At 50.8% G+C, this 12265-nt stretch overlaps 1 protein-coding gene across 1 annotated transcript; it reads right to left on the minus strand.

The window, feature by feature from the left end:
• Positions 1-4068: 4068 nt before the first annotated feature.
• On the minus strand, positions 4069-10643 carry Cpne6 (copine 6). Its single transcript, XM_042686431.1, has 16 exons — positions 10621-10643; positions 9176-9347; positions 8520-8699; positions 7547-7621; positions 7307-7381; positions 7061-7144; positions 6881-6970; positions 6468-6572; positions 6143-6229; positions 5835-5894; positions 5437-5570; positions 5309-5363; positions 5168-5219; positions 4753-4886; positions 4400-4636; positions 4069-4244 (listed from the first exon to the last, which is right to left on the minus strand). The coding sequence occupies exons 2-16, from the start codon at positions 9341-9343 to the stop codon at positions 4107-4109; spliced, it is 1674 nt and encodes a 557-aa protein (XP_042542365.1). The 5' UTR covers positions 9344-9347; positions 10621-10643; the 3' UTR covers positions 4069-4106.
• Positions 10644-12265: the final 1622 nt, after the last annotated feature.

Consider the following 12265-nt stretch of genomic DNA (forward strand, 5'->3'; position numbering starts at 1 on the left):
GCCCCTGGGAGAGGGGGTGTGGGGTACGGTAGTGGCTGCGTGGGTTGGCACCATGTGGGAGGGGGGACACGGTACCCATCACTCCCGGGAAACCTTTAGATCTCGTTTCATTCCCTGTAAGACTACATAAATATTCCTAAACTTCTGGATCCTCGTGGCAAGCCCAGGTTAGATGCTGGTCATTGTTCTGGGAGCTGAGTCCCCCTCCTTGCAGGTTGTGAACGCACCAGGCTCTGCAGAGGACGGAGTCAGACCTGAGAGGGGAGAGACTGTAGGATGGACAGCTGCACAGTGACTGGAGGAAAGGAGTGGGGCCTGGCCCCCACCCCGTTTGGTTATTATTATATTTTTTATTTTTGCCGAGCCTGGAGCTTGAACTCTGGACCTGGGTGCTATCCCAGAGCTCCTTTTTGCCCAAGGCTAGCACTCTACTACTTGAGCCACAGCACCATTTCTGGCTCTTTCTTTGATTAATTGGAGACAATGGTCTCATGAACCTTCCCTCCTCCCTTTCAAACAGCCATCCTCAGATCTCACCTTCTGAGTAACTAGGATTACAGGCGGTAATTCAAGGTTTTCGACCTGTAGTGCATTAAGGCTGTAATGAGGCTGCATTTTCACTGAAAGTTTTATAACTTTTCCATTTTAAAATGACTGCGTTTTCGAGATTTTAATTCCCAATAACAACCAGACTAGGAACTCTGCCTAAAATGTTTTTCTCTGTCAAACCTAGGGGCCTTCAGGGCCCAGAGCAGCTCAGGGCAGAGGAATGAGCTCCAGGGTGGCAGTTAGTATTTGTTGGGAGAGAGCCCTAGGCAGGAGCCTGGAGACCTGGGCACTAGTCCCAGCTCTGTCACAGGATCCCTCTGTCACCTTGAGCAAATCAATTGCTCCCCTGGGCCTCAGTTACTTTATCTAATCCCCATTCGGATTGGATGACTTCTGACACCTTTTCAATTCTGGCATCCTCCCTCTCCTCCCCCTTCCATCCCCCCCCAGTGAGCAAGTCCCAATGGTCTCCCCAAGAGGACCCAAGATGACCTCACTAAAGGGACAACCTGTCCTCCAGCTTCCTGGCCAGAATCTAGGCAGTGGAAGAGCCTCCCAGTTGGGGAAGGAAGCATGGTTTCTCTGGAAACTCTCACTCAGATTTATCCTCTGCTGCTTGCTCCTTTCAGGCTGCCTAGGCCTTCAAATCTGCAGAGGGGCTTCCTGCTACCTCTTGCTTCTCAGGGCAGAGAAGAGACTTCTCCAGATGAGGAGCTGAGTGGAGCTTTTGTGAATTAAACTTGAAGTCTAGACAGAACTCTAATACTATTGGCTAAATGTTCTTGCAATTTAAGAAGTGTTCATTTTCTAGCACAGCTTCAGACTACTGTTTGTGTGTGTGTGTGTGTGTGTGTGTGTGTGTGTATGTGTGTGTGAGTTGTGGGAGAAGGAGAGAGAGAGAGAGAGAGAGAGAGTCCCTATGTGAAGCTGAGCATTTCTGGAGAGCCAATAAAAATGGGATGGAGGTGGGATTGGTCCAGATGGAGTCTCGTTCTCCTCCTCCCACCACCACAAAAGCCCAGGAACAGCAGTGGCCTGACTAGGCTTATCTGTGGCTATCCTGGAGGTCTCACTGTTGCTATGGCAACTCAATCTTCCAGTTCAGCAACATAAGGGAAGGGCGGATGGGGCCTCTGGGTAGAGTAGAGGTGTTGAGCTGGGAGAGAAAACCTCATCAGCTACTATGCCTGTCCTCTTAGGGACATAATAAATGGGAGAAGCAGTTGGGTGTGGGGGAAGTGCTCCCATATGTCTCTCTTCCTTTCTGCCCTCTCTATCCGCCCCCCTGACCAGCTGTCTCTTCTTTTCCCATCACAATTCTTGTTCCCTCCTCCCCCTTCTCTAGCTCAGCTTATGCTTCCTCCACTCAGAGTCCTCTTTATCCCCCTCAGACTTTCTCTCATTTCTTCATTTCCCACCTTCAGCCAATGGCCATCCTCCCGGGTTCTGGATTCTATCTATGAGGACTCGTATGTGTGTGTGTGCGTGACACACAAACACATGCCAGGGGCTTGTGCTCTTGACTTTTTCATTCAAGGCTGGCACTCTACTAATTGAGTCACAGTTCCACTTCTGTTTTTTTTTTTTTTCTGGTTAAATGGAAATAAGGGTCTCACAGATTTTTCTGCCCAGGTTGGCTTCGAACCATAATCCTCAGATCTCAGCTTCCTGAGTGGCTAGGATTATGAATGGTGGGACTGGGGCAGAGAGGATATCTCCAATAATTCAGCCCATCTTTCCTTACTCAGTGGGCTATTTTATTTTTATTTATTGCTACATAGCCCAGGCTGCCCTTGAACTCAAGATCTTCCTGCCTACACATTCTAAGTGCTAGGATCACAGGTGTGCACACCACATCCTTCCCTTACTCTGAATTTCACCTGTGTCCTCACTTGCTCTATGGATCTGCAATCTAGATTCGTCACCTCTTTTACACTTTTTTTTTTTTTTTTTACATTTTCTTTTCTTGGGCAGGGGGCAGGAGCAGTATTGAGATTTGAACTCAGGCCTCATGCTGCCATCTAGGCATTCTAACTGCAGAGCCATTCATCCAGCCTTCATACTCACATTTCTTACATGCATAGCACACAAGGGCAAAGGTGCCAATTCACCTATGCATGTGGACACAAGTAGGCCATATATCTATATATATCTTTAGATTTGCGTCTCAAGATGATACCTAAGGGGTATCACAGCTTGCCCTCAAACAAAAGTTGCCCACTGTAGTGATGAAGAATGTGAGCTCTTTAGCCACACTCTCTGAGCTTGGGTTCAACTTCTTATTCAACTAGCTCTTTATTGACTAGGGGTGCTTTAAAAATCAAGCCTTATTGCTTTGTCAGAAAAATGGAGAGAATATGAAAGTGGAGGTATGGTTCAAGTGGTAAAATGCCAGAGGTGAGTAAGAAAAATGGAGAAATGGTGCTCCCATTTACTATTATAATGTATGCACCTAAAGAAATACAGGTGGATAGTAAAGAATCATTTTGCTGGAGTTTTTGAAACACTGAAACCATGCTCATGAAGAACCAAGGGTGTGTGGCACACTAATATCAGGAATGTCAGGCCTTTTATCCTTAAATGTCCCCTCTGGAATTGGATGTCAGGGGCTCACACCTGTAATCTTGCTACTTGGAGGCTAAGATTTGAGAATCACAGTTCGTAGCCAGCTCAGACAGGAAGGTCTCTGAGACTCATTTCCAATTAGTCAGCAGAAAGCAGGAAGTGGAGCTATGCCTCAAGTGGTAGAGTGTTAGCCTTGAGTAAAAAAAAAAAACTAAGAGATAAGAGTCCAGGACCCCAAGACCAGCATTAAAAGGAAAAAATAAATGCTTCTTCTATGCTTGTAACCCATTAGAAGACCTGCTTCCTACTTTCAGTGCTCCCCCAGTGTCTTAGTCTGCCCCACAGCTGTGTGGGGGCTGGGGTTCAGCCCCTTGGAGACTCAGCAGGGCCTCTCTGGAGATAGTTATAATATAGTATCAGACTGCCCTCTTGACAGCCCCTTATTACCTTCCCCAATCTCCTCTGCAATTAACCCCCATGTTGTCTAGACCCCCTGGGCTTGGGAGGTGAGGGTGGGGGCCCTTTACAGCCTACTGGCTCATATTAGGGTAGGACTATAGAGACAGTGGCCTTTTCCTGCAGTGTATGTGAGAGCTGTATGGGCTGTCCAATGAGCACCTGAGGAATGAATAGAGGCTCAAGGGCTAGGTTGGTTTCCTTTATTAAAGGCCAGAAAGTCGAGGTTACTGAAGGAAGTCACTGAAGGGGGCCACAAAGTCTAGGGCTTAGAGAGCTAGGGGCAGGGCCCACCACTCATTTCCGGGACCCAGGGGACACAGCTGATCCAAGAGGCAGAGGCACTGGTCACTCAAGTCACAAGGGTCAGGACAGGCACCTGGGAGGGGGTGGGATAGTTAGAAGCATCCTCTCCACTACACCCCACCAAGATGGGCTCCTTGAAAGTTTTACTTTGTACCCCTTTTTGTGCCCATCCTTTTGAGTCCCCCAAGACTTACTGAGAGGCTGAGGGAGTGTCGTTTGGTGAGAGGAAGTCAGGGGCTAGGGCTGGGGGTTGTAGTGGGTGTGCAGGGTCTCGGAGCCCCTGGGCTGATGCCCTGGCTGGCGTAGTATTCCACCACCTGCCGGGGCACCTCAGCCAGGACACACTTAGCCAGCGCAGAGGGCGCTGCCTGGGGAAAGGGAGGAGACATGTGGTTAGGGGAGGGGAAGGGGCTGGATTTTGGGGGTGATCTGCATTTTTCCCCAGGTGAAAGATAATGGTTCTGATTCCGAGGCTGGAGGAGCTGGGGAGTCTTTTGGCCAGGAGAGGGCACCAAGTACTCACATCCTTGAAATCTCGGAAGGGCACGAACTGGACGATATCGCGGGCTGCGGGCACCCCTCGGGGGCAACGCAGGGGACCATCGTCGCCATCCAGTAGCCGCATGTCGGAGAAGTCGGCATTGCCCACACCAACGATAATGATGGACATGGGCAGGCGGGAGGCGCGCACGATGGCGGTGCGCGTCTCAGCCATGTCGCTCACCACTCCATCCGTGAGCACGAGCAGCACAGAATACTTCTGAGATGGGGGCAGAGAGAAGGGTCGTCTCCGTGTGTATAGGGCAAGCCCAGGTCCTCACCCTGGAACCACCCTAGGACACAGGCAGCCCCTGCCTGTTGGTTTTGCCTTCTCACCGTGGCTTGGCCGGTGCTCTGCTCCCGCTGGGCTGGCTCTGCCACACGATTGATGATGGGAGCCACATTGGTGGGGCCATAGAGCTGGATCTGGGGTAAGCAGCGTCGATAGGAGGCGATGACCCCGGCGATCTCTGTAGGAAGGCAGAGAGAAGAGGTGAAGCTGGCCGGGTTGAGGAAGGAGCCATTCCTGATACTCCCTTAAGACAGGGTGGGGCGTCTGGCTTAGAACTGTCAGCCTCTTCAGCTGGATGGTCATTCAGGCAAAGGCTGGAAGTCTTACCAGCCTCCTGATCAATGTGGATGGGTGGAAAGGACAGGGAGCTGGGCTCACAGGAATGAGCCCATGCCAAAGATGTGTGCAGCAAGCTGTGTGGCATGGGGAAGCCAGGCTGGTGGAACTCTCCCAGCTTACCTTCACATTCAGGATTTTCTGGGTCAAAGTTGATAGCAAAGTCGTGGGACACCTGTGAGGGTAACGGGAAGGCAATGAGAGGATGACTGTCCTTCCTGTCTGATCCTCATCATCTTCTCCCTTCCTGTGCACCCAGCCTACCTCAAAGTTGGGAGGGATTCGAGCGCCAAAGCCAAAAGCCGGGAACCGCTTATCACTGCAGAGAAGAAAAGGCGGTGGGACTCATTGGGCAAGCCTCCCTTTCTGACCCTCCTCTGCCTCCCACTGACCTGTCATAATCCTGGCAGATGCCTCCCACAGTGCGTAGGGCCTGCAGGTAGTGGTTGGGCTGGCGGGGACTGAGACAATGTAGGGACTGGCTGCTCCTTGGGTCCCCATTGGAGGCAGTGAAATCAATGGCCACCTGTAGGGGTGAGGATGGGGAAAGGGTCATGTGGTAGCAATGAATGCCAACAACAGAGAGCCTAGGTTAGGGTCTGAAGGGAGGACTGAGATGAATCTGGGTGAGCCCATAAGCAGTCTCATTAGGGGCAAGGTATACATTACATGAGGATAGTGCTAAGGTTCATGCAAAGCCCAGATCAGGCAAATAAGTTTTTGAGTTCCTTCAGTTTGCCACAGATTTAGCCTGTCTCTCTTGATATGTCCCCATATTCTGAGTCTTTACCGTGAAGCTGATCTGGCAACCACCCATGATGTAGTCCAAGAAGGTGTGCACTTTCTCCACCTAGTGTGAAAGTGGGAGATGAGATGGTGGTATCAGGAGGGAGCTTGGGAAGGACTTCTTTGGGGAAGGGGAGGTGTCCGAGTTCTTGAAATTGTGGTTTGAGATGGGATAGAGAAAAAAGTTCCCAGTTTCTGGGAGCAGAGAAAGGAACTGACCTTGAAGCAAGGGAAGGCTGGGATCTGAGATTGTGGTAGGGACAGGAGCAGATGCAGGGGAAGGGTGGAGTGGAGACAAGAACTTGGATTTACCGTGCATTGGGCCAGCACCACTGTCCCTGAGCTCTTGTAATTCTTCTTTTTGTCCCGATACTTGGGGTTGATACAATCCCACTGCATCTAGACCCCACCCACCCCACAAATGCAGAGTCACAAGTCGGTCGGTCAGGTGACCTCTTCCCCCTTCCAGCAAAACCTCCCAGGATAAGATTCATGACCCCATCCATCCTTCAGCCAAGCCTGGGAATTGACACCTCCCCAGCTCCTGTCACCCACAGTGATCTCTCCAGCAGCACCTTCAGGATTTTCCCAGGGTTATGGGTAGGATTCTAGGGGTAGAGTGGGGTCTCTGTGGCACCTCCTGTCCAGGGTTTGCTGTCCCTTCTTGCATCTCCTGGAAAGTGCTGGTGAACTCGCCAATGAAGTCATGTTTCCCACTGGAGTCATAGTCGTATACCAGGAACTGGGAAAGGAGGAGAGGGGTGGTACAAGTTGAGGATGCTCTGCAGTGGGTGGTGACTTAAGATGGTAGGGCCATGAAGTTTCTAGGCCCAGACAGGGCTCCTTAATGTGCCTTGGAAGGCCACCTGCTGAGCTCAGCTGGCAGGGATGTTGGTCTCTGCTAAAAGGCACACGTGTGGGAAGCTTAACACTTAGCTGTGAACTGTTATTTATCCCACAGGGAGAAGTGCTTATTACAGGGGGTGAGGGAGGAGGCACGCCACACTGTGCACACCCAGCAGGAAGGGGGACTGGTTCTGCTGCCATTACCTTGAGGGGCCGGTGGACATCACAGCTGCACAGCGAGTGCAGAGACAGGCGGAATGGCTCCCAGATGGGGTTCAGGTTGTTTTTCACCACCTTGGAGAGGGACCAGGAAATGGGTCACCTTTTGTTTAGGTTTCCCTACTCTGTTCTTCCTACTTCTATCCTCTTGCCCCAGGTACTGACCTCAGTCCTCCAGACCAGCTGGTCACTCTGGTCTCCATTGGTCTTATAGATCTCCATGAAAGGGTCTGACTTGCTGAACAGATCCTGGCAAGGCAGAGAAAGGGCCCATGAGTCCGGTGTAGTCTCTAAGGGGGAAGGGGGCTAATATTGAGAAAGAGCAGGTCTGGACCTCTGGGATCTGTCTCCAATTGGAGGCCTATGGCTCTCTATCAAGGGATATGAAGGCCTGGATTCAGGGGTTCCAACCTTGTTGTCCAGTTTGTGGGCTCTGAAGGTAAGTTGAACATAGTCATTGGTACCAGATACCTCCTCAGCTACGATCTGCAAAGGGAACATAAGTGGTACTACTTTCCCTCTCCCCACCACAAGGGCCACCCTACCCTATTCAAATAGGTAGAAGGGTCCTAGGCAAGAGATCCCCTACATGGATTCCAATGTAGGAGTACTGAATGCCTGGCCCAAAGGTGAGCCCATGACCTTTCCTACCGTGATAGTAGACTTGCCCGCAGTCTTCCCATTCTTCAGTAGCAATGGCTTAGTAACCTTGGTTTGTGATACAATCTGGGGACAGAGATAGAGGGAGACCCAGCTGTAATGCTTCCACCTGGCTTGGCAAGGTTCAAGAAGAAATACTGAGTGTACATAGCATTGGCCCAGGCTAGGATTACACTCAATTCCTTCCTTCCTTCCTTCCTTCCTTCCTTCCTTCCTTCTTTCCTTCTTTCTTTCTTTCTTTCTTTCTTTCTTTCTTTCTTTCTTTCTTTCTTTCTTTCTTTCTTTCTTTCTTTCTTTCTTTTCTTCTCTCTCTCTTTCCTTCCTTCCTTTCTTTCTCTTTCTTTCTTTCTTTCTTTCTTTCTTTCTTTCTTTCTTTCTTTCTTTCTTTCTTTCTTTCTTTCTTTCTTTCTTTCTTTCTTTGTTCTTTCATTTTTGGCTGACCATGGGTCTTTGACTCAGGGCCTAGGTACTTTCCCTGAGCTTTTTTACTCAAGGCTAGCACTCTACCACTTGGACCCATAGCGCCACTTCTGGTTTTCTGGTGGTTAATTGGAGATAAGAGTCTCATGGACCTTGCTGCCTGGGCTGGCTTCAAACTGTGACCCTCAGATTTCAGCTTCCTGAGTAGCTAAGATTACAAGTGTGAGCCACTGGCGCCTGGCTACACTCAATTTCTATAGCAGCTTTAAGAAAGAAGTACAGAGAAGGGGTAGAAGTGTAGTTCAGGAGGTGTAGCAGTGGTTGTTTAGCAGAACCAGGCACATTGCGTCCACTGTATTTTAGATGGAAAAACTAAGAGTCAAAGAAATTAAGTATTGTACTCAAGGCTGCCTAGACTGAGCATAGTTAAAATAGGACCTGGGCTCAGAATGATCTAGTTTTAGGGTCGTGCTCTCTCTTATTTTGGCTTCCATAGGCAGAAGCTAATGAGGATGGGGTAGGATGGAGGGAGGGGAATGCAGACCTGGCCCAAGGTGCACTCTACAGAACCGAGGAAGGTGTCATTGCTGGGGCTTGTGGCTCCATCCTCAGCATCAAACACGTGGAATTGCAGGGGTTGTTTTTCTTCAAAAAAGTACTCAAGGGCCAGTACCCGGGAGAAGACGGGGTTAGAACAAGAGCGAAGCACCTCCGTGTGCTCTACCTGCAACAGGCGGGGGTGGGGATGGGGGGGGAGGGGGAAAGAGCCTTTTGGAAAAGGATGCTATTTTCCCCAGCCCTGCCCTCTGCTACCCAATTCCAATTCATGCCAGCTCTCTTGGGCCCCCCCCACCCCCACCCTCCATAACCACCTCTTCTAAATCTCATCCTGAACTCAGGATAGTATGGTCCACTGGGCCCTCAAACCTCTAGAGCTTTTGTCAGGGATTTGGGATCTATCCTATTGCCTCTGGGGCAGGACCCTTTGAGACTCTGAGCTTTCAACTGTAAAATGGTTTAGGTTTGGAATGACGATATGCTCGTTTCCAAGGTTACCCACATGGCCTAGAAAAGGTACCCTGGAATTCTCACATTCCCTTGTGAGGCTCTCATTGCCCCCGCCGCATCCTCCTGCCTTTCCAGGTTTAAGCCAGGTTAGTGAAGGACCCTCCCCCCCCAATCCCAACCAGGTGTTCTCACCTCCACCCACTGCTCATCTGAGTAGAGCTTGAGCAGCACACAGGGGTGGGGCTTGGTGAGTGTATCTCGGTCCAAGAGGCCATGGCAGGATACCCGAAGCTCTACCCGAGAGGCCCCCAGTGTCATGGCTGGGGGCTCAGGTACCCATCCCATCTCAGGATCTGACATATTCCTATGGGGACAGAGCAGATGATCTTGTCACTTGGAAAGAGGAGGGGGGGGGTCTGTGCTCTGGGAGCCCTGGGCTCCATTCTCTTGCCTTCCTTCCTGAGTTGCTTGGATGTTCTGCTACTCTGTCTTTTGCTTGGCATCTCCAGAGCTCAGAGCATGGGAGGGCAGAGGATCAGAGCCTTGAGCAGAAGCTCTATGCTTCCCCCTCCCCCCTCCAGCCAGCCTGGGTGTACAGTGATGGGGCTGTAAAGGACTGGAAGATTGGGGTTGAGGGGTTCCTGGCAGTCTGGGTTCCTGGCCATCCATCTATCGATCCATGCTTTCTGCTGTCTCAGCACCTTGTACAATTTCCAGGCTGGTGTTGGAGCCAGTGCTGCACTCAGTCTTGGCATGAGGGATCTGAACTGGGGCAAAGGGGTGGGGCAGGGGGTGGAGAGGCCCCTGGAGGTCTGAAGAGAATGGGCTACAGGAATGAGTCTACAGTATGCAGGAAGAGATAGGTTAGACCACTGGACTATCCATCCCCTCCTTCCTTTCTCTCACCCTCTGGCTGGCCGATGGGAAAGAAGGGGGTGGGCTTCAGGAGTTAGAATCAGGACCAAGGTTTGCTGAAAGCTCCTGCAGGCACCTGGCAGGGGCTCCCATGGTAATAAGCCTGCCTCCATCCCCACCTCCCTTGTTCTCACACTTCTTGGCAACACTGGCACTGTCTCTTAGCGACAGGGTTTTGGGGGATCCACAGCCCCCTCCATGCTGCCTGTGGGATGCATTCCCACCACCCTCCCCCAGCAGTGGTACCAACAAGCCTCGGGCAGAAGCAGACAGGGGTACGCTGGCCCGAGTGCATGGCTGCTCAGTCCATCTATCTCTGTCTGTCCAGATCTTAGGGTGAGGCACTTTGGTCCCATGCCCTGCTTCCCAGACCAAGTGTGCGTTGGTGTGTCTGAGTGCTCCACCCTCTGTCTGTCTCCCTTTGTCCTGTGTCCATCTCTGAGAGGGTGTGACAGTTCATCAGAATTGAGACCCCCATCCTTTGCTGGATACCCATAATGTGTGTCTTTCTGGATATGTGAGGGAGGGTCTGGGTTGAAGCTGTCTTCTATTTAGCTACAAGTCTCTCCCAGTTTTTGTGGGTTCCCTAAGGTAGGCAAAGGCATGTGTTGGTGAGGAGGTGGGGCAGGGCTAGATCTCCCGGGGGTTAGAAAAGAGATGTTGTTATGGAGATTGGACTAAGCTGGGCAGAGCCTGGGCTCTACTAGGAAGGGTAGACTCACCTGGGCTTAGTTGGAGGGCTCCTTTCCCCGATGCTCGGCCCTGGCCCTGACTCCTTTGCTGCTCCAGCCGCTGGCGCCGGCTCCGGCTCCGGCTCTGCTGCTATTTATGGGGCCTGGATGGGGAGGGGGGGGCTGCAGCACCAGCTCCCCCCGCACAGACTGGTTGGGAGGGAGAAGAGGGGAGGGGCAGGGCCACTGCCTGGGAGGGAACCACAGAACTGGAGGAGGAGGGCGGGCTGGGGGGGGGGCTGGCTCCAAGGCAGGACCCCCACAGACACAGTGACACACATCTTCCCCTTCATACCACACCCACAGCCAGCATCACAGAGAGGCACACATTGCGGTGGTGCATGCACACACATCCAGAAATGATGGCGACACATGCACCCACGACTCACAGGCTCACACATATCTTGACACACATAGGCACCAGTACGCAAACTTACAGTGATACCATAACAGTTACACCGATACACTGGCAAACACACTCAGGCTCACAGCAAGTGCAATATGACTATTACACTTGTGAAGCACATTTACAGCCACAAATAAAAGAACTTCGGGGCTGTCCTCATCACACACATATATATACACTCACCCTCACCAACCTTGGCTACAGCAGAAGTTGATTTTCATGTGCTTTTTAAAAAATCATCATGTACCACGCTGAACCTCTTGGCTTTGGGAATGACGTACAGTTTCCTAGTCACCTTCTTTACAAGGAGATACAGGAAATGCAGACAATTGCTTTGGCTACACAGGCTCACATTCTGATCACACAGCCAGAGATTAGGGCTGCATGGTGGGGGCATGTGCTGAAACTGATTGCCAAGGCATCTTCCTAAGGCCACAATGTACCCAACCCCGCCTCCCCTAGAGTTTCGACCCATATGGTCACATCCTGGTGGGAGGGGCTGTGCCACGCACAGATCTTAAGGAAACAGACATTAGTCATTCCTGATGAGACTAGGGGAGGTGAGCAATTGCCTGTAAGCCACACGTGAAGATATCTGGGCACCTAGTGATCTGGGATGAGTACACAGGAACATTCACAGGGACATCTTCATTCTCCATGTCATAAGTCACTCATTTATAAAGTAGCAGTAATTTCTTAACCATCTCTTACATACCAGGCATTAGGCCAAGGGCTAGGCAGATGATTAATATACAGTCTCTGTCCCTGGGGGAGGCAGGTGTAGATGAAACAGAGAGACTCACACACAGATATATAAGCCAGTACAAAATGGAGCTAAGTATGACAAATGCAAAGTTATGGACCTGCTTAAGGCCCAGTGTATGTGGGGGGCACAAGGAGATGAGTGGGGAAGGCATCGGGAAAGGTCTCTCCAAAGGAAGAGCCCTGATCAGAGTTTGAAAGTCAAGTTAGAATTTGTTAAGATACAAAAGGAAATGATTAATTTAACCACTGATCTTCCCAAGCTAGAGTACTGTATACCTATAAACCACTCTACTGCCGAGATTTTAAAAAAACATTAATAGTATCCATGGGATGATACAACATATAATATCATTGGTGAGCATGTGCTTAAATATGCTGCTCCCCAGCTCCCTAACCCATATACTAGTCTTCCAATCCCATCACTTTACCGCAAGCTGGACACACACTGTGTTGATTTCGGTCACT

This window comes from Dipodomys spectabilis, unplaced genomic scaffold, assembly GCF_019054845.1.
Source record: "Dipodomys spectabilis isolate Male_0828 unplaced genomic scaffold, ASM1905484v1 ptg000097l, whole genome shotgun sequence".
Lineage (NCBI taxonomy): Eukaryota > Metazoa > Chordata > Mammalia > Rodentia > Heteromyidae > Dipodomys > Dipodomys spectabilis.

Bases quoted from the DNA above. Each gene is read 5' to 3' on its own strand.
- Cpne6 (XM_042686431.1), bottom strand. From the start codon at position 9,343: ATGTCAGATCCTGAGATGGGATGGGTACCTGAGCCCCCAGCCATGACA. The intron at 8,700-9,175 runs GTGAGAACACCT...CGCCTGTTGCAG, and splicing joins CAGATGAGCAGTGGGTGGAG to GTAGAGCACACGGAGGTGCT. The intron at 5,895-6,142 runs GTAAATCCAAGT...CTTTCACACTAG, and splicing joins TGGTGCTGGCCCAATGCACG to GTGGAGAAAGTGCACACCTT.